At 36.2% G+C, this 25,670-nt stretch overlaps 1 protein-coding gene across 1 annotated transcript in view; it reads right to left on the bottom strand.

The window, feature by feature from the left end:
• Nucleotides 1–25,670, bottom strand: part of sgcz (sarcoglycan zeta) — a gene marked incomplete at its 3' end in the record, with an annotated part of 392,881 nt that overhangs the window by 110,738 nt on the left and 256,473 nt on the right. Inside the window, exon 3 of the mRNA XM_015390396.1 lies at nucleotides 5,375–5,476. Coding sequence (XP_015245882.1) covers nucleotides 5,375–5,476 — 102 coding nt within the window. The remainder of the gene's footprint in view (nucleotides 1–5,374; nucleotides 5,477–25,670) is intronic.

Here is a 25,670-nt window from a genome sequence, read left to right as displayed (position 1 = left end):
TTGATAAATCCGGCCCTATTAGTATTAATATAAAAGGTGCAAACACGTAATGTTTGGTAAAGGACAGGAATAAGCATTTTAAACAGACAAATTTTCCACAGAAAACATGTTCACCTGCTTTCAAAGGATTTGACTTTAAAGCATCACATCTCAGTGTGACTGAAAAATTAACAAGTCAGATTGCTCAGTGAGATTGATCATATGTAGTAATAATTTTTTTTACAGTTATCAATCCGGACCTGCTTCCGTCAAATCTGTGTGGTGAAAGGAAGGACATTCAGACAGACTTTCCAATCTAATTGGGTGAAGATACACTTAGTGTCTGCCTACTAAAGTTTGGTTTTAGACAGTCAGGACTTAAGAGGAACAAAAATCTTTGCCACCGAAAAAAGCAGCAATATTTTTTTTTGCTGTCCCTGTTTCAAAGATGATATTGGAGATACTGACAAAAAAGATGTGATTGCAGCATCCACGTGTGCAAACTCCTGCGCCTCTATGTTTATTTTGGTTGAGCTTTGGGGTCAGCACCACTTCCTTTCTTCACAGCTGCTTGTCCTTCCTTAAAGGAAAAAAGAGCAATGCAATTGACCGGCCGGTTCTAGGTCGGTTCTTGAAAGGTTGAGGGGGGAGCGGGGAAAGGATTGTCATCTGTTTATGAACACACTACTATGGGTATTCAGCTAGCAGGCAAGATTACTATAATATACTTTTTTTTTTCAAAATGGATTCTGTTTTAAAAATACCAATGCTATTTAGCTATTAAAAAAAGAAATAGGGATAATGTACTCTTTATTTCATTTTTTTATTTCACCTTTACTTTTTTTTGTCTCATTCAGATCAAAGATATCATATACAAGAGAGACCTCTTTTGGTAAAAACAAATAAAAATGTAACTCCTGAAGTTATTCTCCCAGGAAATATCTTTGTGGAAATTGGATTTTTTTTTTAGCTGGATTTCTGACCACTTACAATTGTGTTATACTAAATACAGTTCAAAAGTAAGAAGATAGATCACATAAGCCTTCCTGAAACATTTAGACTCAATAAGGATTCAGTCTGATGTTATAACTGTTATACCGGATCTATTTGTTTGACTGAGAGGATCTAGACTTAAATTGACATTTCTTCGAATCCAGGTTTTTATAACAGATATTAATAATGCCGTGGTTTGGGGGTTCTAAAGTTATTTAAATCTTACTAAAAATTCTACAATAAACCACCAAATAAACGAAAAACGGATAGTATGCATTTAAAATAAAGTTTTCAAACACGACATATGCTTTTTGAGCAACAGCTTGTAGGTTTTTTTTTTTTTTTTTCCTTGGGCAATGTCTTCTTTTTTAGTTTTTCATGTGGTTGTTTCATAATTTTGTATGCATAACTCAATTACAGTCAGGTTCTATATGTTGGAAATATGACTTTAACTTCTGTATAAAGAGGAATTAAGGGGTTTGGAGTGATGATGTTTTTGGTTTTATTAAACATATACTGTGTCAGTGTCAAACCTACATAATGCTGACAGATTTTTTGAGAGCAAAAAGGTCTGTAAGATTTAGCACAATAAATTAGGCCAATATTGTTTTGAAATGGCCCCACCACTCTTGCAAGATTCATTGATAGCAACTATTGCTTCTTTGACATCATTGTTTATCTTTTGCTTTTGGCAAATGCCAAAACTCCTGCTATTAAAGAGGTGATCTAACTTGCTGTCTCTTTTAATTAGCAACATCTGGATACTACTATTCATTCAAAATGCTTTGAAAGCAGCCCTTGGTGTATTCATAACCTTTCTGTTTAAAGAATGATGACCGTTTGCAATCCATTGTGCCTTTTTTCCTTACTTAACATTGAATGCACACACCTTTAAAAAATAACAAAGATCACTTTTATATTTTACTGAAAGGCAAAATCCTTGAATTTAAAGAGGGTGCACATTATTATGGTCATCATGTATACATAAGTTATCAGCACCTTGTATATGACCATTGAGTATGTACAGACATGCAAATTGTTTAAACATTTAACTACATAAAGCCATTGACATTGTTATATGAAAAATATTTCTTTGTTAAGCACTAATATCCATAGAGTAAAAACTGCGGGAAGAACACATTTCTTTAAGTGTAGGACATTATCAAATCGGTACCATCACTAGATTTCAATCTACATCATAAAAACCCTTTTTTTCTCCATTTTCATGTTTTTCTCACATCTTTATTTTCATCCCGTTTCTCCTACTTTTTACCCACTCTTTTCTTGCCCATGATTATGTCTCTCCTTGCACCTCATCTCTTTTAACCCACTTAGCCAATCTTCTCACTTTGTAGTGATAGCGTGTGTGTTTTTTTAGCAGCATTCTGAATTTAGCTCACAATGAAAGTTGCACTGTTCCATTTCCTTCTCCTACAATGCTTTCCTTCAGGGTGGCCCTCATTACATAAAGTCTGCATCCAGATGAGTAAGACACATGGAATATGTGCAGGAGGGACAACTGCATTTTCCTCTCCTTTTATTCACCTTTGACTCTTTTGGTCTAAGTGTATTTAAAACTTAGATAGATTAAGTTTAGGCGAGTACTGTTGGACAAGATGACTATAGTTTCTGTTTTGCAAAAAATACACAGCAAGTCGTTAAAGTTCACCACCAAATACAGGCAATTCAATTATTACCAGAACCCTTTCAAACACTAAAAGGTGTCCTGCTGTGTATACCAAAAAATCTATCAGGATGAAGTTAGCTTATGCTTTATAATTTTAATGTAAATGTCCCATTAGGTAACACTAATGTTTGTTTTCTAGGAGCTATATAATAACATTTTGGAAAAATCAGTTTTTTAAAAAAGTCTTTAAAGAACATGCATATTCTTTACAACTCTAACAGTTACGATTAGTCAGGCCTGAAACTGTTCAGTGGGCACATCCACGAATAAATTGCTTTTATTGTTGTCTGCCACGGCAGAAAGGTTCAGATTTATTTCTTTTAAAGCAGGATGTTGTAAATGAGTAACGCTGACTATGAAATCCTGAATCCTGGTTAGAACCACAGGTGGGCGGCAGCAAAAATCCAGTTGTGAAATGGGTTTATACTAAGATATAGACTCATTGCTTCTAAAATATCTCTATTCTATGCTATCTATTTCATTTGTAATATAGATCTCTTTAGTCAACTATATACGTCAGTGGCTCATTGCAAACAAATTGAAAATGTTGTTTTTCAAAACACAAGGTAAAAACTTTTAACAAGAAATTTTTATTTAGAAAAAAAGCACATTCTTAGTTCTGTCACTTCAATCTATCCTCTTTAATTTCCTTATCTTTCTCACCTTTACATTCCACGAAAAACACACTCTTTACACACATCTGGGGGGGGCTAATATGAATAACGTAATTCAGTTTCTTAGTTCAGCTGTCGGCTCCCAGAGGGGTTGCATAATTGCAGACCAGTCAGGGTGCCATGTCGTTTGTCACTAAAACAGCTAATAATGAACACATGACCATCTGAGCCAGAGCCTGGAGCAAAGGAAGATGCTGGCTTTAGCTGATGAATTATGATTTCTTATACAACTCATGCAATGCATCAGTCTTTTCAGAAACCGTATGTATCAAATATGATACATTTGGCCTTACAGGGTTAACAGCTAGAATGCCAAAGGTCTGCAATTGCTGCAAATGGAGGATTCTTTGACGAAAGCAAAGGTTGATGTAAAAAAAATAAATAAATATTTTTTCAAATACAAATCATTATTTCTAACCTTGTCAATGTCTTGACTCTATTTTCTATTCATTTCACAACGTACGGTGGTGAATAAGTGTGACTTTTCAGGAAAACACAAAATTGTTTTGGTGACCCCAAACTTTTGAACGGTAGTGTATATATATATATCTATTTATATTTATATATATATATATATATAAATAAACACAAAAAAAAAACTGTCACAGGTGGACGCACTTTATATACTGCATATATCCCATGCATCTTTTTCGTCCTTCCTCCACTTTGACTATTTGAGCTGATGTAACGAGCAACTTTCTCCACTGTGGGATCAAGGAAGGCAATCAATCAATCAATACATATATAACGTTATTACACTTATAAAACACAGCTTTTGTTGTCGTCTTCTCTTTAGTGAAAAGAGAAAAAGTCGGGTACAGTGTATAATTAGATCATCATGTAGCCAGAGGAGCTGAGAATATAAAGTCTATACTAATTTAGAGCCTTTTTAAGGTAGGGCTCTCCAAAACACTTTTCATACATTCAGTTTTACTCCCACTGGGACCCAGGGCACCACCAGGCCCTCTGACCATCAGTAGGGTGGAGTGAGGGTGAAGTGCTTTGCCCAATGACACAACAAATAAGACGGAAGGAGTTTGGGTTTTATACCAGCAAAACCTCTGCTTGCAGGACAAATTAATGCTTCCCATAATGTACTAAATCACTCAAGTGATTCTGCTTCTTTACACCCCGCACATTCTCTGTTCAAATGCTAGTTGTGGACGGAGAGGACTGTGCTGAGTAAGTGCCGTTTAAGTGAGGGTTACTTCTGTGCACAATCAGTGCAGTTGTTCATACTGCAGTGGCTGACTGCTAGATACAATAATACCTTAAAGTTCCCATATTTTGCAAAATTCACACTAGAAACACTCTGACTTACTTGACTTGACTTACTCACGGTAAGTCCTGTAGCCTGTGTATAAACTTCATAAATAAGAAACACTCTTCCACCTCTATCATTTCTCCACCTCTTTTACATAATATGTGTTTAAACTGTTTTGCTTAAAAAATATTCCCCTTGTGATTTCATGAGGGGAAATAAGCTGTCCTTAGCAGTCTGTAGCAGCCCATCAGTCATGCTATGTCCTTCATCTTCATGTATTATTCCACGCTCCTTCTGTATCTTTATTAACTCTGACTAGTTGTCATGGTTGCGGGTTGAGGGGGCATGACCTTCTGGAGGGTGGGGGAGTAAAAAAACAAAACAGCTCGTTTAGAACAGGGCTAAATGTATAGATTTTTGGTACAGGCTGTCTACCTAATCCATAAAGAATTTTCCTGCACAAAACATACTCATTGCTATTTTTTAAATCTTGTTTTCAAATGTAAAACTATATTGACCTTTAAATGAAATATTGATTCAACTCAAGTCGGGTCCACAATTCAAGTGCATTTTTCAGGCTTTGGTTGGATCAAGCTTTATGTTCCAGGGATGAGGATGGGAGCCTGTTCTATACAGTATGTGCTGTGACCAAAACGCAGATGTATGTTTATTAAAGTAGGTCTAATATCTAGAAAGAGAAAGAGCTTAACTCATTGATTTTCTTTCATAAAGACAGGTCAACAAATGATCCACACTGAAATACATAGAATCACTGACCCTCCGTGACTGGATCTCTTTGACATATAAGGGCAACAAGAATTCGGACACCCCCTCCAGACGGATTCCTTCTTTGTTCACTCGTAGGTTTCCCATACCATTCTGAAAAAGAAAGAAAGAGAATGAGAAAGTCAAGATTATATCTTTTTGAATATATTTACTTTTCACAGATTTTATTCATAAGATGGTTACCTGGTTTCCTTAACTGATATATATTTTAAATATTCGATTCTTCTTTCTAATACATGGCACAACAGTTTGTCATAAAAAGATGGATGGTATATTCCAGCTGTGGACATATGATACTTTTGATTGTGGTATTTCCACTCAGTAACACAATAATTGATTCAGAACTCCAACTTGGAGACGACTGACTCTGAATGGTGGGTTTGGTTTAATTAGATATTTATCAAGATTTGAAATTTCTACTTAAGAAATAAGAAAGAAAAAGTAAAAACTAAATTAAAAGAAAAAATATGAACCAGGAAAAGATAATAGCTTGAATCAACTGTCACCAGATAAGTCTCTTCCAACAAAGGTCATGCAGTAGACATTTAACATTAACATTGTGAAATGAAAGCTTTAGTCAGAACAGAACCTTGTGGTGTTAAAATTTGCATCAAAAATCCATACAGGGATATATCAATTAATCAAGGAAGACTTTAAATGTTTGAATCTTTTTCTTATCTTTATCAGCACTTACGCTGCAGCAGCACAGGCACAATTAGGCTCTTTTGATTTGTATCAACTGTAAATCAAATCTTAGATTTTGTGGTTTGAAACCAGTTTTCAATGTTTGCCCCCATTTCAAATTCTGTTGTTGGCAATATTATATTTACATACAATATTGACAGGTATTGAGTTGTAATAATAAAATATATGACTTATCAAATATATTGTATGTGTTGAAGGACCAAAAGTAACTTTTTTTTTTATCATTGGTACGATATATAAGATTAAGTTTAATAAAAGTTTGTGAAGGCACCATAACACTAAAGGAAAACAAAACATAAAACAAGTATATATGGCATAGATTACACAACTTTTGTTCAATCGCTGTCCTCTGAAGTTCTAGCATTTAAGACTTAGGTTATGTTCGTAACATAACAGAAGCGTTTCTAATAAATCGGTTTGCTCAGTAGGATAAAAGCAGCTTTGTGCCGGTTTGTGAGCAGTTACACCACATTTTACAGATTCCACACGAGTGAGTGCTCAAGAGATTGTTGGATCACGCTTACACGGTAAGATGAAATTCCTTTAAAACAGCCATGTAGGGAATTATAATAGTCAGGGATTTGACACAGTGGCAGCTACTGTACCATGTCAGATCTCTACTTCTGAAAGTCACAGAGCAGGAGGCACACTGAAAACTGATATGAAATGGCTGTCTTATCCTTGTTTGGTAAAACTCATGTGGGCTGAAGTGGACATCATGAAAATGAATAAAACACAAACTAACTTTGAAAGAAAAAACTGATTAAATATAGACAGAAATAATAGGGATATTGTTATTTTAAACACCAAAATCTAGTTCTGAACATTTATATCACGTTACACTGTTGCTTACATCCAGTACTTAGTAGGTGTTATATCACGTGGTGGAATAGGGATTCAATGCATTAAATCAGTATTCACCCTCAAATCGTTAAAGAAAATGACAAGGGTACAAAATGTTGGTAGAGCTGGTGAGCAGGTGAAATGAATGGCATGATAAAGTGGCAGAGAAAACAGGAATGACAACAGCTGAACCTTGACTGATTATACTGACAAGAAAAGAAAAAAAAAAAAAAATAATAACAACTGAACTAAAATAAAACTACCAGAGACATTTCAACAAAGGAAACATAAGATTTTATCACTAAACAATGACAATTAAAAAGCACGATCTAACTCTTACGACATGATGAAAAAATAATAAATTCATCTTCCTAACCCCAAATAATAAAACTAATAATATGATATAGCACCACCAAACACACTGGTCTTTATTTCCAAGTTTGAAGATGTTTCGCTTCCTATCCCTTAAGCATTTTCAATTCAAAATGTCTGGAATAGCGTTAAGTTCAAGGTTTTATACAGTAGCCCAACAATATAAAACCTCCAACTCAACGCTATTCCTGACATTTTGAACATTTTGAAAACTCTTCCTGGATGGGAAGAGAAACGTCTTCAAACTGGAAATTAAGTCCAGTGCATTGTTTATAATTTTCTTATTTTGGAATGACTGTGACCTGGATGACTGAAAATCTTCACCAGCATACACAGCTTCAAATTGAGTATCCGATGCCTGCTAGAATCAAATTTCTCTTTTTAGTTCCTCTTTTTTTTTTTTTCCTTATCACGGCAAGTGTTTATACACCTTTCAGACAGAAGAGAATTCAGGAGGTTTGGTAGGGAACAGTCAGGGTTTTGTTACATAGAATAAAGGAAAAGTCTAATTAATATTGTACAGCTTTTTGTATTGTATATATATATTTTATATCCTTTTAAATAGTTTTTACATGATCATGTTAAATCTAATGTACTTTACTGTGAAACATAAAGCTCTATAAGGGAAATTACAAGCTTGTAATTTCCTTCTCATAACAAATTGGAATTATACAGCAAATAATTCTATAGTGCTTTGTACCCAGAGGACATTAAATACCAATAGACATTCAGCTGTTCTCCGAAGGCTTTAAAAGTTTGTTCCTACATATTTGTTGCAGAGAGAAATAATACGTATGTCATAGAGCACTGTTCAATAATCCGCTGAAGAACATGATGTGACAGAATATGAATCTTTTTGCAAGGATTCTCAACTAAGGAAATAATTACAGTAACTTTTAATTTTGAGCCTGAGGTTCACTTTGCATTTGGGTTTTCAGTATGAACCATTATCTAGTGTCTAAATTACTTAAACTGGTTAAAGAAGTTAAAGAATAAGGTCAAATTCAGTCCTCTAAATATTACACAGATAGCCAGCCTTCTCCTCCAGTTTACCTTAAACTGCTTGTATGAACTGCAAAGACACAATACAATATCGGTACAACAGTAAAAAAAAAAAAAAAAAAGGCCAAAAATGTGCAGCCATCCACACCTACTTCACATTTTTAAAGGAAGCCAAAATGACAGTGTCTGATCAATAAAAGGTTTTCTGGTGTTGTAACATCCACAGCCATTACTCTGACAATATACTGGAGCATGGACCTTATTCAATAAGCAATTATACATCAGGCCACAAGAATCACAAATGAACCCAGTCACTGTAAAATGAAAATACACTGATAAGGAGAGAGAAACCAGAGATGTGAATAAAGATAAGATACTGAGGTAAGCTACATTCAAGCCAAAGTGTGCAATGCCTCTCTAAACCACTGAAGTACAAAAAACGAGGGAGATGAGGGTGTAAAAATTAATCACTTGGTTTTATTCCAACTCACTGCCCCAAAGTCCAAACCCCAGTCATTTTTAACATGTTGGCACTTCTTCACCAACTGAATCTCACGCATTGATTATCTTTTTGTTTCATCTTCCATCTAGTTCACATTATTGGCATGAATGGTACATTAACCATTTTTCTAAAGAAAGAGAACAATGGAAACGCATTATCAAGGTCAATGAAATAAAGAGGTTTTAACATATTTTATTTGTGTGTGAGTGTTTTGTTCACTTATTCCTTTTATGTTTGTGTAATTTATATTTATTCTGTTATGTCTGATGTTCACAATGTTAGTTAAAAAAAGAATGATCCAATGTTGAAATGCACTATGCTGACTATTAACTCAATTAAAATTAGTAAATGTACGTATTTTGTGCCAATTCACAGCACATGTCATCTCAAGACACTTTACAGAAACAATAAAACCAGATCATCCTGTCACATTCGGTTCAACGTTTTCCAGGCAAAACCTGCTGATTGTCACAGACTTGCAGGACGCACTCCTCCTAGAACAGCATTTGGCTACAAGATCTTCACTTGCATTGTGTTGACTCTACAGCAATCCCTCACATCAAGTATGCATGCAGCAACAGTGGAGAAGAAAAACTCCCTTCAACATGAAGAAACCTCCAGCAGAACCAGGCTTGGTGTGAGCGGCCATTTGCCAAGGATGACTGGGGTTCAAGGAGACAGAAGTAAATATACAAAATTAACATAATCACACATCTAAAGAGATCCTTTATATATAGATCATTACACCTTTGGAATAATCTACCTCACTACATCCGCTACACTGAGAGTAAATTATCTTTTAAAAAGAATCTGAGACTCCATTTGATGCCCTGAAGTGTTTCTGTTTTATCTGACTGTTTTATTATATTTGTTCTTGTTTTATTGGCTGTTTTATTTTACTTGTTCTTTTGTACTTCCTATAGTAATTTTAAGAAATTACATTTTTGGAAATTTTTATATTTGTAACTGTTTTTACTGTATGTTTTTAATGTGGACCCCAGGAAGACTAGCTGTTTGCCATGGCAACAGCTAATGGGGATCCTTAATAAAATTACAAATTACAAATTACACCGATCCATTAATACTTATATGCTAGAAAAGTAAATAAGTAGAGATGTTTGATTAAAGGTCCACATTTTAGGACAGCTCCAGACCACTTCCAAAACTGCTCCACTTGCTTCGGCTGCACAAATATTGTTTACTTTTCCTCCTACATTTGATTGCACACAATTACATTTTGAATGTCTATTTAAACCATTTAAAAATTGACCATGTTTGCTTAAAAAACATGTAATAAATACATATCTGATGTGTGGAATGAAATTTAAAATATATTTTGTCCAGTGGTCTTAAAATCCAATCTTCTATTTTATTATTTTAAGTGTGTAGGGGAAGGAACACATATAGCATCTGAGTTTCAGAACATGGTTTTGAACAGTTAAATGTCAAACCAACATGCATCTCTTATAAAGACTTATAAAAAAAAATGTATGCCACATTATTTGGTTCACTACCTTGATGCGGGTTGTTTTGCATTGTTAAAATAATTTCAGTGATAGAGGCTCTTTTTAAACATAATTTAAACCAAGAAAATATTTTTTTCTTTTTTCCTGAAACTACAGTTATACGCAAAATAATTCACTTTCCTTCTGGAAGCCAAATGTACACTGTAGAAGAAGATTTCCCTTGTTTGCACATGCACAGTGTGTGAGGTTCTGGTAAATCAGCTCGTAGCTCTGCTTCAACAGCAGGATTCACTAACGAACACCTTACAAGTGCCAATTGGATTTAAACATGTTTGATTTTCTCCTGACCTTACGATTCCTGATTAGGAGGTACACAGCAAAAACCATCCAGAAATAAGTTAAAAATGTCTAAATTAAGTGTATTTACCCTTAATTTGAGTAGGTACATAAGATGATTTGCCAATGGAATGAGTATTTTAACTCTTAAAGCTACAGTGCGTAATTTTCAGCGACATCTAACGTGCAGACTGCAGCAACATGAACATCTCCCCCCCCACCGCTTCTCCCCCCCAACAGTACGGCTAGCGTTACGGGACAAAATCTCTTCCACAACGTCAGCATCACCTACCTTCTCAAGTGATGAGGTTTGTTTACATAGATAATTTTACAGATAGTATTCTCAGGCATAATACTGCCATGTATTGTTCAGTACCGTCTCAGTTCATCTCTCTCAACTTGCCGTAGTTACTTTCGAGCGTAATGGGCGATCTCGCAATCGCTAGTTTGTTGGCTCTGCGCTGCCATAGCGCAAAGATGTCTGCCTCCATGGCTGCGAGACCCGCTCCTATGTAATTATAAATAACGAATTCTAAGGCAACGCAAATATTAAGGTTAAGAGGCTGAGCTCGTAGATGATGATAAATAACATAGTGATGAATAATATATTACATTTATGACTGTATATCCCTGTAATTATTACACACTGTAGCTGTAAAATAATATAATTAGATAATATGCACTTGTCCCAATGTGCACAAGACAATGCAATTGTTTTTTCTTATTTTAAATGTAAATTGTCTTGTTCCATTGTCAAAGCGGCTCAATTACCACCTCAGTTCAAGAAAAAATGCACTTATTTTAGGAAACAATTACTTATTTAGATTTAAATTTTTTGCAGTGTAGTCATGAGAGGCTAATTGCCCCTCGTTACCCCCTGTATAGGACATGACACTGGACGCATGATGAGGCTGAAACTCTCCCAACCCCAAAAAAAAGTCTCACATATGTGGAGAATTAGCCTGAAATAAATGACTCTAACCTGCAACATTTAGTTAAGCCTCTAATAACTTTCAGCTTCAAATACTTGGGTAAAAAAAACACCTTATGGTGTAAACATAGAGTAAATTGTAGCAAATTTTAAAATTTACTGTTGTTAAGTTTTCCAAAATGTGAGCTAATATTTTCATTGCCAGTACAAAAGGTCCAGTGATGATATATTTTGTAACCTAATAAAGTGCAATGACAAATGTACAAAATAAAGTTTCTCATCGTTAACTATTCAATTATCAAGAAAACTTCTGAAACCACTGGAATGTTTTACATATTACATATACATTTTATTTTTCAAATTTAATTGCTTCCTCAAATACAATTCAAGTGATTGTCTCCTTAGCAACAAAAAACTATACCACATCAAAAGTGTATTTGTTGACATAAATACCACAAGTCATATGAAAGCCTACAAAATTAGAGTATTTGTAGTATTTCCAGAAGCCATACTGAAAAATAGTATAGTATAATGAAAGATCATAGAGTAGAAGATAAAACAAACAAACAAACAAAAAAAAACGTCTTTTTATATCAGGTATTATGATCCAAAACATAATCTCCCAGTAGCTTTTTTTTATACAAATGGTTTGTTAAAAGATTAAACAGAAAAAGTCAGAGTTGGATGTCGCTTGATAGGTTCACCACATTCTCATAAATATTGATAGCAGTTGTAACACATCCCTACACAGCTTAATCAGCATTTTAGAGAAAAGTAAATTAAAGTTTAGAAAACATAATACATATGCAGGGTACTAAATATGTAAAATGACATATCTCCATTTTGAAAAATAGTTTTTTCAGCATAGATTCATTTTAAAAATATAAATAATTTTATCCAAATAACATTCGACAAAAAAAATCATAAATACACTTTTTCCATTATTAGAAACTGTTAAATTAAAATGAAAACATGATTAGAAAAAGTTTAGGATAACAAAGACACCCCAAGGCAATATCAAAAAAGGACATATTTGACATCATCTCTATAAAGGGAAACCGTGTGTGTGTGCAGGTGTGTGTTTGTGAGTTTTGTGTGTACAAGGTCAACAAAATTGGTGAGTTTGCAGATGTCCTCTTCAATGTTATGTAGTTGCTGAGATAATGATGGATTTCCCCATCATGGCAAGGTTAACTGGCAAACTGTCCCATTAGGTGAAAGGATGCCATGTGCAAGGTTATGCTCATAGAACTGCCTTATCAATACAACAAAAGCAAAGGCATGTTTATTACCATGACTCTTAAATGTCCATACATGCACACTCATGTACATAGATGCCCATGACACCCACTGTCTACCAAATGTGATGGATAAGTTCTGAAAAACAGTTAAAGGCCTCCTAAAATGTAGGCCTGTTGTAATATTAAATAAGATCCTTGATGTCAACACAAGAGAACTGGGTATGAAAGGAGAGATGGGGTCACCTTTTCCTATAAACGTATCTATGAAAATACCAGGAAGGTTGCAGTAATTAGGAACATAAATAAAACGTCCCGGTCTGATAGATGTAATTTCCCCTTGGGATTATCAAATGACCAGAGTTTTGTATTGTTGAGTTTGGCTTCAGTCAATTCAGCGTCTTATTGGCTTTCATTAGGAATGCAATATTCTGCACTGCAACATGTGTTGTTGAAACTAGGCCCAGCAAAACACAAACTTGGTCATAAATTGTATTTTGGCTATCTGGTTGTTATTTTGCACGGTTTAAGAAGTGTGGTCAGTAGATGTCAGAAAGAAGTACAGTGGATAGTTTTATAGAGGAGTCTCAAATGAAGATCTGAACATAAGACAAGTGTGGCTTAAGAGGTAAGCCCGAGAAACAGCAAAGAAGCACAGTCCCTCCAGTGTGTCCCAGGCAGACCACTGAGCCTCCTTCTGGGAAGACGTGCCTGGAACACCTCTCAATGGAGGCATCCAGGGGGTATCTGAAATAGATGCCAGACCCACTTCATCTGAGCCCTGTCAATGTGGAGAAGAGGCAGCTCTACATCAAGCCTCTTCCAAATGGCTAAGAACCTTACCCCATCTCTAAGGAGAGCTTAATTTAGCTGCTTATGTTCAGAGTGTCGTTCTTGTGGATATGATTCAGATTTCATGACTATAGGTAAGAGCAGAAATGAATAAAGACTGGTAAATCAAGGTTGAAATTGTGACTCAGCTCTCTCCAATTATCGCACCAGATGGGTGCAGTATTGTACAAAAATGGCCACAGCACAGATATGACTGTGCTAACAATTGAATAACTTGCTAAAAATATCTGAAGTCTTTCACTTGAGGCAGGAACTTCCCTTCAACCTGCAAACAGCCACTCGTTTCTGGTTGATCAGACCTTTGACTTGGATCAGCTGCCCTCTATTCTGTCTTAACGCTTAATCACAAATCAGTGATAGGTGCAATATGTTGGATTGGTCAGAGTAAAAATGTAGTCTAACCCTAACAGAGTGAAGGCATACAGTATGCATGTGATCAAAATGGTTCAAAATGATACTCAGATTAAAGAAATAAGCAACTTCATAGGGTGATTTAAAACATGTACTAATATAACTAGATATTAAAAAAAAAATCTAAATATTTGGAATCTTGCAAAGCACCGCAGTACTACTTTGCAAAACTACCAAGTAAGGACTGCTGACATATTGTAAAATAGTGAGCCAATTACCAGTAAGGTTTTTCTATCGTAACAATGTTTTGTCTGCGGAACAGACAGAAAATACAGCTTTTTAAGAAATGTGTGAATAAATGATGTACCCCAAAAACAATATCTTATTTCCAATATCCTAAATTTTATATATTTACAGATTAAAAGGCTGAACAGTGTTTTTTTTTTTTTTTCCTGAGGTCTCTGCAGTAAGCTTTTCTGTTGCTATATAAAAAGATGCCCGATGTGTGAGTTATCACAGGAGGATACATATTAACCTCTTTTAAGGTGGTTTGTGGAAAGACCACTGCTGCACAAGAGCAGCCATCAATGTATCCAAATGTAGAACTTGCTTTTACCCTTTGTATGAGCCAGCAACTTTCTCCAAAGCCCCACTGACAAATGACAGTGAAGACTTTCCTGCTGCTTTGTTCTCCTCACACATCCCACTCACCCACTCAAATTGCGCCCGAAATCACAAAGGGACGTGTTGACAAGTGCAGTTAACATCACCTTGCTTCCACCAACAACTGTGTCCTACTTCACTTTTGTGCCCTGTGAGACAACTTGAGTGACAAATAACAGCAAAGGTCTAAAGCCTTTTCAGACTTGTGTATGTCTGGCTGCTTCGATCCAGTTATAGTGCATGTAAAAATAAACCTGAAATGTAAGGTCTATGCAACCAAAGGCAAAGTAGTAACACATTATTTCAGTACAGTTAGGGTAACGGCTGTTATAAAAAAAAAAAATCTTTTCACAAATCCTAATTTATACTAACAACTTAAAAAGTGTTCAGGTCACGTCTGGTTTTCATCCATTTGGTCTTTATCAAACTGTCAGGGTTAGGTTGAGGTTTTGAAGACCCAAATGCAGAGGGAGGAAGGCAGAGGTGAATTCTTGTAGTTATAATTGAGTGTTCACAGGTAACAGAGGCAGAAATCCAAAAATCCAACTTAAAAATTTAAAACAAACCAGAACCATGAAGACATCAGGGAAAGCAAGCATGAGGAGCCAGGGAAAGACGAGGCAAGACGAGGAACCATCACCGAGGAACTGCATAGGGAGAGTATTTATGGCTGACTGAACAAATGCAAGACTAACAAGCTGATTGGGAGCAGGTGTGAACAGAGGAAATGAGCTAGGGAAAAGGAGACCAACACAAGAGAGCAACAGAGAAAAAAATTAAGAACTCAAATGTATCCAGAAAACACAACAAAATAGGAATAAACCAATAAGACTAGAAAACATGGAGCAAAGTAAAACTGAATACTCAAAACAAAACTTAACAGAACCAAGACCGTGACACAAACCTAAAACTTGTGCAAAGAGAGATGCTTTTCCAGGTTTTATTGTTATATTTTTTTCTTTAAAATGTACCCTTTATTTCAAATTTGTTTTTTTTTTAAACACCTTGAGATATTTACATAAAATGCACTATAACGGATATTCGTAATCACAATCATTAATCACGATTTTTTAAATGATTATTATATCTCTGCTCCATCTTCTTTCTTTCTTTACATATTGGGAGCCCAAGCAGGTTAAAACAGCTGGGCTTTTTGGGGAAAAACAAACAAAAAAATGCAACCAGCTATTTAGTTTCACATGGAAGAGACCACTGGCCACCCAACATCTGACCAAAAATGCCTAATTTGTGCATTGGCCAAATATGCATGTGTTAACAATATGACACAATTATAATAGCTGATTCTTTTGGAGTTTGCTTTGACCTTGATTTGTGCCTTTCTGACTTTAAACAAACCTTATTTTTTTCCTGGTATAACAGCAGTCTTTGTTGCATTCTACTTTTCAGGGATGTAGTTTTAGAATATTTCCTATAGTACTGTAGGTCTGTGTACATATGTTTTGATAATGCTATTTCCCTGTCAGGTCATCAAGTGTTTTAAAGGTCCCAGTCATACTGTACATGTCCTGAAGCCTATGTATGAGATTCACAAATGAAAAAAACAAAACAAAAAACCTTCCCTCATCTCACTCTGTTGTTCCACCTCTTGGTTAGTGTGCTCAAATTGCTGTTTCACAATCATGTCCTTTATGATGTCAATTGGTGGCATAAATTCACAGTTAGGTGTTTAATATCCAGCAAAAAAAGAAGAACAAAAGGAAGCAGACACACAAACTGGAGGATCAGAAGGAGAGAGAGTGAGGCTGTAGAGGGAAAATGCAATTATTGTATATGAGACAACTGTGTCAGTTAAAAATTATTTTCTGATTCAATTTTGCATTCTAGGGCAAGATTAGCAGCAGCTTTGGACATGCACATTTCATTTGCAATCTGGATTGGAAGTTGAAAAGTTTATTCTCTGCTGCAGTGCATGTAGTCCACCTTGCATGAAGAGAGTGGACAGTGAGAGAGAGAGGGGGGGAAAGAGGGTCACAGTCTTAAGATCCACTCACTCAGGAGGACAGTGTTCAGTGCTTTTATGTCTCCAAAGTCTCGACTGACAAAGAAAAAAAGTCTCTAGATTTGGCGCTTGACACAGAGGCCCTAGAGTTGTCGGAAAATGAAAAAATGATAGTTGGCAACATTGGCACTGGAGGTATGATTATTAATATTTTTTATTTTGAAATGTGGTATACATACGTGATATGTATAATATACCTTCATGGGAAGTCAGACAAAACAGTAACTGTTTAGAAAATGTGTAAGTGCAAAAAAAAAAATGCTCTCATGGTTTAGCCCTCAGAGAAATCAACCACTTTCAAAATAAATCAATTCTTCGGACGATACTACAGAAACAGGGCTATTTTTCAATGCCATATAGGTGACACTGCAAAGATAATGCTCTAATGTCCTTTGCTCTTGAACGTTAGCTTGGCCAGATAGATTGACCTACAGCAGTAGCCATTCAAAATTTCCCCACTTTCCTTGATGGGCCCTTGGCTGGTCCTTGGATGGTCCCCTAAAATTCCTTTTTAAACATCAATCTTTGTACTAAAATATTTTTTCCGGCATGACTTTTGAATATTAAGATCGAAAGAGAAGCACCATCTCTTGGTCAGACCCTGTAATTCTGTGAAAGGGTGGAATCAGTAAAAAAAAATGCATGCCCAGTAGAAGGACGGGGTCACTCCAGTGGCTGGAAGTTGGAGGGGATTCTGCTAGGAGTTGCAGGGAAGTGGGCTGCCATTCAGGTGGCGTTTGACTGGGAAGGGCCATTTTGAATGGCTGCTACTGTACGTGGGTCAGTCTGGGGAGGCTTAGATCTCTGGTCTATAAGAGACAAATGAAGGAGCAGGAGGCAGGGGTTTATGCTTGCCCCAGAATTACCCATAATGCAATAGCACTTTTCTGTTATAATAGAAAAGACTGCACCCAAAACACAGCAATATTAGTTCTCTAATGACTCTGGAAATATTGTTAGAATTTCATCAACCGGCTGTCATAGGAGATTTTCTTCAAAAAAGAAAAATTGTTACATCAGTAGTTACATGATTGGTTCTATTTTTTATCCATTCACTCTATTTATCCCACGCCTATTCCCATTTTTGAAATTGGACTCTACTGCTGTTTTCCAGACTGATATGCCATAGGCTGTGTGTGGCCGTTTGACTTTACCCTCAAGCTTATGGCCCCCAAAACCACACTTCCACCCCAAAAGAATTATCCCAATGCCCTTATCCTGTAAAGCCTCCCCTGGTGGTACAGAGCCCCATTGAGACACTTGGGGAAATAATCTGAATGGAATAGGCTCTAGCATAGTTTGATTTATTTGTCATGTTGCTGGAGAGAGAACACACAATCACAACTCTTCTACGGTACTCCCAATGTGTCTCTTACTTAGGTTTTGAAACTCTCTTGACAATTTAAAAAACTTGTGTGTAAACCAGACTTTAGAATTTCTTCTTACAGTCACATTCAGACTGCTGGTAGTACAAGTTATTTGTTTTTTTTTTTTTTTCCCGAGCAATATACTGTAGCATTTTTTATTTGGATTCCTTTGACATCAGGCCCTTTGTGTTGGTTGTTTTTGGTTGAGCTGTTAGTCAATTCTTAAGAGATTATTCTCATGTAGTAAAGTTTCTAATAACCGATACTACATGAATAAATGTAGTCTTATTTAAAATTACTTTATCTGTCTGCCAAGGGTTGTGAAAAAGCATTTTGTGGATGTCTAGAATGTTTTTTGCAAAGATTTGCCGTATTCACATGCTCTCCATTTGATGAGCAATCATCAGATTTTTGCTTTTGCTTTGATTTTTGGAGAAACAACCTGCTACTGATTCATTTTTTTCTCCTTTTTATCCTTTTGACTTTCATTGTTCTCCAGAAACTGCAATAAATATTGTCTTTAGGGTAGAAAAAGTTTGTTTCTTTTCATAATTTCATATTTGTAAATTTGTTAAATGTAATAAAATTAGTCTATGCTGAATTGGGACAAATTGCACAGAACCACACTGTATGTTATTGGTTTTAAACTTCATCAGTTTACTGTTTCTCTATTGCACCACAAGATTACTTTTGTTGTGAAACAGTGCTAGCTAAATAAATAAACTAAATTGAGTTGAATTGAAACAGATGATGCAACTCTGCTGCATGCCATATATGACTGTCAGTTTGAAATTGGCTAAGAGGAAAGAATAACTCATTTCATGAAAAACCTACTGCATCTTCATGCATTTCCTCCCACATCTCAAGTGGAAGGAATTGAGACATCATAAAAAGTGAGAAAGACATTTCGCTTTGTCAGATTTTCCAGAGTGAAATAAACATCCAAAATATGCAAGATAGGGCAGAGCTGGGGGCTCTGGGATTTGCAAAATTGTGACATTAGTTATGAAACAGAGAAATGATTGGAGGTTAAGTTGTTTACTAAGAAAGGCAGATAATAACAATTACAGCACCTTAGGTCTGTCATTGTGAAAGGATGTGGTACACCCCCTGGTAGAGAGATGTAACAAGCATTTTTCCTCAATTTTTTTAATATTGTTTCAAGCAAAAATATATTTTCTCTTGTTATTGTTTTTATCTGGAGCTCGTTTCTGCATTTCACAATTTAGGCATCATTTCCACAATGCCAGAACACAGTGCGGCAGAGCAACTCTCTCCAGCTAACTTTCTATGGTTCATCTAGCAGTGTTGTGCATGAGGATACTTTTTTTTTGCTAACTTTTGAACTCATTGTTCTTTTTTTCACTCATTCAACTAGAAGGGAACACAACTTACCCTGACAAACTTCTCTGTGCGGGAGTTGAACAGAAAATGAGGCTAATTTTCAGACATTTATGAAGAGAAGTACTGCAACATTCTCTGTGAATTTTTAGTGTAGGTCATTGCTGTATTCATTTTAGGCCCAGAAGCAGTCCAACTCTTATGAAGACACAGTCTTTGTGACTACATGTCTAACACCACTTTGAACAGTTCCTTCTTATCCGCTTTAAGCTTAACCCTATAATCAGTACTATTTTTAAACCCACTGATCAGCACAGGTAGAAAGGGATTTTTGCCTATGTCTGTTTCGTTATCAAACGGAAACTAAAGCAAACATCTGCTGGTGTTGCAGAAATAGCCATCTGATAATTAAAAACAGTTTACAATGAGTGATGAAAGATCACAGACAACAAAATAGATTACTTTATGACAGCTCACATCCAGTTAAAACTTTCTTTTTTTTTTTTTGAAGGAGTCCTATAGTTTATTTTTCACCATAATATAGACACAAAAGGGTTGTCGCTTTGACAAGGGATTTGTTTATGGCATGATAAGGGGTGAGATTTTGCAACACAGAAAAAGTCAATCTTGATTTGATCAGAGAAATTAATGTTTTGACATGTCCAATATAAAGGGACATCAATGATTCGCTCATAAAGTAACGGGATATCTCTGAGAAAGAGATGAGAGGAATTTAGCCGTGTAGTTTCTTTTACTGCATTGGACACTGATGATAAATGCCTTTTTCTAGATGAGTCTCGATGATTACACATTACAGTGACACACAGAGGCTGCTTTTGGAAAAGCTGAAAACCCTGTCTAAAGTCGTCCTTCACATTAGATTATAAAGTAAGATATCTGTCAATGCATTGATCCTATCTGTGTTTTGTACATCACAAGCAGCATATAAGATAGCACAGGTATTGTGTGTCAGATTATTAGGTGTCATGCCTTATTTCTGTTAATTTCCAATGTAGAACATGAAGGATTCATTAGTTTTTGCTTTATTGTAAAAGGTGAATGAACTGACTAACAGTGATCAGGTTTCTGTAAAAACAGACAGCTCACAAACACTGAGACTTAGAGAGAACAACAGCTTAAGCAATAGCGTTATAAAAAATAAATAAATAAACTTCTTGGAAAGGAAACATTCTTTGCCCTTTTGGATATTTACTGTGCCTCATTTCAAGAAAAAAGGTCAATCATTGTATAGAGGTGCTTTTGGAAAAGTGGAAAACCTGCCTGTAAATTTATCAGAAACTTGCCAGCTATGACAGCCACAAGAGTTGCATGTAAGGAATTAAAATAATTTATCTAATATAATATTATTTAATAATGCAAAAGAAAAACATTTCATTCTTTCAGTCATGACCTAAAGCTCATGACCATAAAAGAGAGTAAGAACGTAAATCGACCGGTAAATCGAGAGCTTTGCGTTTTGACTCAGCTCTCTCTTTACCAGAAAAGACCAGTACAGTGCACGCTTCACAGCAGACACCGCAACAATCCGCATATTGATTTCCTGCTCCATCTTCCCATCATTCTTGAACAAGACCCCAATATACTTAAACTCCTCCACTAGGGGCAGTACATCCTCCCCAAACTGGAGAAGGCACTCTAACCTTTTCAGGCTCAAGACCATGGTCTCGGATTTGGAGGCACTGATTCTCATCCCCGCTGCAAACCACTCGGCTGCGAACCACTCCAGCGAGAGCTATAGACCACGCCCTGATGAAGCCAATAGAACCACATCATCGGCAAATAACAGAGATGCAATCCTAAGGCCACTGAAACAGATCCCCTCAACATCTTGGCTGCGCCTAAAAATTCTGTCCATAAAAGTTATAAACAGAATTGGTGACAAAGAGCAACCTTGGCGGAGTTCAACCCTCACCAGAAACAAGTTTTGTTCATTTAAGTGGAGAAAATCACATACATATAGATGCATTTTTTCTCATTCAGGCAATTAAGAGAGGGCACTCTAAGATATTCCTTCCAAGTATTTTAGATGTTAACTAAAATCTTGAAGGCTTTCATGAAGCAGAGAGCAAGAATTTCCTTTAGCATCTCTTCTGGAAAAAGCAACTTCTCCATTTAATTCTGACTAAACTATAATGAGCCTTTTTTACTTTGCTTTAATCACATCATTAAACATGTTCCATGGAGTTGCAGTTTGGCCATATGTATCTAAAAAAGTGAAAATCCCTGAAGCAGGTGGTGAATATTTTATCAACACTGACTGGAGAGCCCCAACAATCACTCACATCCCTATACAGTAGGCAGTTAAGGTGGATAGCCACTTCAGCTTTAAATTATGACTTTTTTTTATCCCTAAATGCAAGACAGGAGGTGTAAAAAACTGTTTCCCATCCTTACTGATCTGACCACATACCAATCGCACTCCCAGTTAAATGCAGTGGGTTTAACACATGGTTTTAGGTCTAGATTGTCTTACTGTAGTTTTATGATTTTTATCCATTGGTTTGATGGTTTTTAACTTCAGAATTTATCTCCTGCTTACTCATCCTGTTCTGAAGTCTATCCCTCCTCTTCTTTATCCTGCTTTGAATTGATTTATGCAGCTTGGAGCACTATTATATACATTGTAATGGCTCTTGTTGTGTTCACATGTTTTTGTACATCAATAAATGTGGTAAACCAATGCTAAACATATCTACCGATGAGAATCAGATAAGTGTCCTTGAACCTTTATTTGCTCATATTTTTCTATAACTGACACAAAAAAACAATTACATAATAATAAAAAAGCCAGTCAAAGCGGAATTTACTAACATAACTTGGAAAGTAGTGCATAAAATGTGTAAAACAATACATTAATCTGTTAATATTAAGCACATTACTGACCATATGATGCTGTACATGTACGGTCGCATGTTCTATATAATAAGTTTAGTATACTGTACCAACCATATTTGTTTATGTGTCTCTCATGTTTGAGCTGTGTAATTGTCTTGTAACCTGAGATGGGAGTTTATCAGTGTGTTTCAGCAAGCACACATCTCTTGCTCGCAAATCTGAAATGCTGTTAGTATGTCAGTAACCACAGACTGCCATTGGCTAAAACAATGTAGATGATGAAAGGAAAGCAGGAAGTGCTAACAAGGGAGACAGACTTGATGGAAACAGGTTGATATACATGAGAGAGAACAGAGGCAGAATAACAGACAATAGAAGTCCTAGAGCTGAAAAAGATGGTGAGAAGTTACCCAATGACACTTTGAAAAGTGACATGAATTAAGTTGGATTTCTTCTCAGGGTTACAAATTGTTACCGTAAATCCTCTATTATAGGCCAGGGCCTTTATTTAACTCAGGTACATCTTGGTCCAGGCCATTATTGGAAGGAGGCCAGAATTAGAGGCAGGCCTCTATCTATTTGATCAAAACAGACTACCAGTGGAATGAATAAAAAAGAGATTTTGTGTCTCTTTGAACCTGTAAAATACAAGGTTCATTTATTGAAAAAGTACAGTTACCATAACGGTATACAGAAAATTACTCAGACATCTTCCAGCAGCTGCAATTTTTCTGCACGGCAATATGAAAAGAAAAAAAAAGACACAGAATGGAATCTTGGCCAAACTGACTTGCGACATAAAGTAAAAAAAAAAAATAAATAAATAATGGAAACTGTTCTGCCATCACAGCAAAAGTTGTATTTGAGGCAGACTAAGTGGATATAGGCTACTAGTAGCATATATTTCAAGGGAAATTCAGAATAATGAAGGCCAATGAAATTCTGTCATTTTAACGCTGCCTGGTTACCACCAGACGTACCGGTAATCACATTTGTCTTTCAGATCAGAACGATTGTGTTGCTGGTTATACTCCTGCAGCAGTGTGCCGCAGCAGACATTTTTGATTTATGCTCAATATTGAAGCATGGTTTGTGCTATACACTGTGGGTCTAGATACGGCCGAGGCGATGAGGAAGTGGGGGCGAGTAGTGCGACAACGGAGGGACATGACTGCGAAAAAGAGCGGAGATCCAGGTGGAAAATGGTCCCAGCGTTCTCGCGCACCTTGCTCTTCTAGCTGGTCAAACTTCACGAGTTGCTTTCCGCAATTTCGGTCATAAAAACAAAACAAGCCGACCTCCTGTCTGCGGCACTGTCCGTGCTAAGGATGGGACTTCCCATGCTAATGGCTTGAATTCGTTAGCAATCATTGCCCCCCTGTGGTACTTGTATGTTACTATCACAAGCTTTTGAGGACTGCCCAGGAACATTGTTGGTTCTAACTATAGCCCTGGCCTGTATACGAGTCCGGCCAGTATTTACCTCCACCGACAGCCAGACAGGCCATTATTAGAGACCCGGCTGCTAATGGAATACAGGCCAATATTAGAGGATTTACGGTATATATATATATCAATAATGGTGAATGGTGTGGGATGGCACTTCTTTGGAATGCAGCACAGCACTCCATGGGCTGCCAGAGGTAGCATGAATTCCATTAGGTACTGAGAGGAGATCCTCAGACCCCTTATAAGACCATATGCTACTATGGTTGGCCCTGGGTTCCTCCTTATGCAGGACAATGCCGGACCTCATGTGAGTGTCAGCAGTTCCTGCAAGATGAAGGCATTGAAGCTATGGAGTGACCCATCTGTTCCTCAGACCTGAATCTGATTGAGCATATCTGGGACATCATGTCTCAATCCTTCCACCAATGTCCACCAACTCCAGGAGTTGGTGGATGCTCGAGTGGTTTGGGCCACACACAATCCTGAGCCTCATTTAGACCTGTTTTTAGGACATTGCAGTACATCAAAGTTGGATCCGGTGTCTTTCCCCTTTAATGTAGTGTGTGACTCCAGACCTCCATTGGTTAATACATTTGATTTCCATTGATGATGTTTGTGTGATTTTTATGTCAGCACATTCAACTTTCTACAGAACAAAGTAAAAATATTTCATTCATTCAGATCTTTGATTTTGGAGATCACAACAAATATGAAAAAAGAATTTAGAAGATGAGAAACCTCAAATAACCCCAGATCACCCTCTATTTTTCCTAAAAGTCAGTCCTTGTTTTATTTAAATTAACACATGATATTGTTTACTGTTTTCAGCATCCATCTTAATTAGCAGTCATATCGAACAATAACTTTGTTCAAACAGAGAAACAGCAGGTGGTTGACATTTAAATACCAAACAGAGGATGTCAGTGAAGCAGATGTTCTAAACACAAGCCTTTGCCAAATAATGTACATTATGCTCTAAGCTGTATTGGCATCCCTAAATTGAGAGACAGTGCCTTAATTAAATATTTTTAGAACTTTTCTTGCTAATCAACAAACAGTAACCTGCATTGTTTTAATGTAGTTTATTTTTTCTCTTAAGTGTTAATGTTAATTCTATATTTTGACTCACACATGGTCTAAAATGTTTTTTCTTAAGCCTTTTTTTAATCCCTTCCTTTGTCTTTTTCTTCTCATTGCAATATAAAGAAAAACAGGAGCAAATTGTCAAGAGAGATTCTGCTTGTACTCTCTTTCTGTCTTAAACAGAAGGAGACGAAATACAAAGGTGCTCCCTGTTGGATGTCAAAGGGGAGCACTTTTATCATTTGTATCTGTCAAAAGAAAATGCCTGGCCTCAGTGGTTTTGTACTGCAGCAATTTTAGAATGGCACATGCCATTTTTGGGAAAGTCTCCTGGGAAAAGAAAGAAAAAACATGAGATATGGCACCATCAGCTTTTGCACTCATAACAATAAATAAGTTTGAAAAAGGGAATGAAAAACCCCTGCTTATAGTCATGCTATGTTATTTCAGTTAATTTAGGTATTCAAAGCCAAATCAATGGGTCCCCAAATCGTTGCTAATGTTGATGAAGAAATATAAAGAAATGCCATCAGCCTCTTTTTCTAGAAATGATCTACATGAAAAGTAAAGTAAATAAAGTTATAGTTGTAAGAAAATGTGAGACAGGTTTGGAAAATAGCCAACGGGACTTGAAAAATATTTCCTCAAAGGTGCGAGAGGCCCAGAGAAGCAGTCATCTATGAGTTTACAACCTTTTTTTAAATTCCTAGTTTAAAAAAAAAAATGAATAGAAACTGAACCTGTTTTTCATTGGAAAATGGGCCCTGACAAATTCATAAATGTGTTTGTATTTGTAGTGTATGTAAGTGTAAAGAATATTCATGCCTGAACTTTTGTATGTGTGTTTTCTGTTTGTTACAGAATGTGAAATGCCTGATGACTTGTGATGAATATACTATTATTGTTTGAT

This window comes from Cyprinodon variegatus, unplaced genomic scaffold, assembly GCF_000732505.1.
Source record: "Cyprinodon variegatus isolate N-32 unplaced genomic scaffold, C_variegatus-1.0 Scaffold496, whole genome shotgun sequence".
NCBI lineage: Eukaryota > Metazoa > Chordata > Actinopteri > Cyprinodontiformes > Cyprinodontidae > Cyprinodon > Cyprinodon variegatus.
The sequence above is the reverse complement of the archived record's forward strand: the minus strand, read 5'-3'. Positions and strand labels throughout refer to the sequence as shown.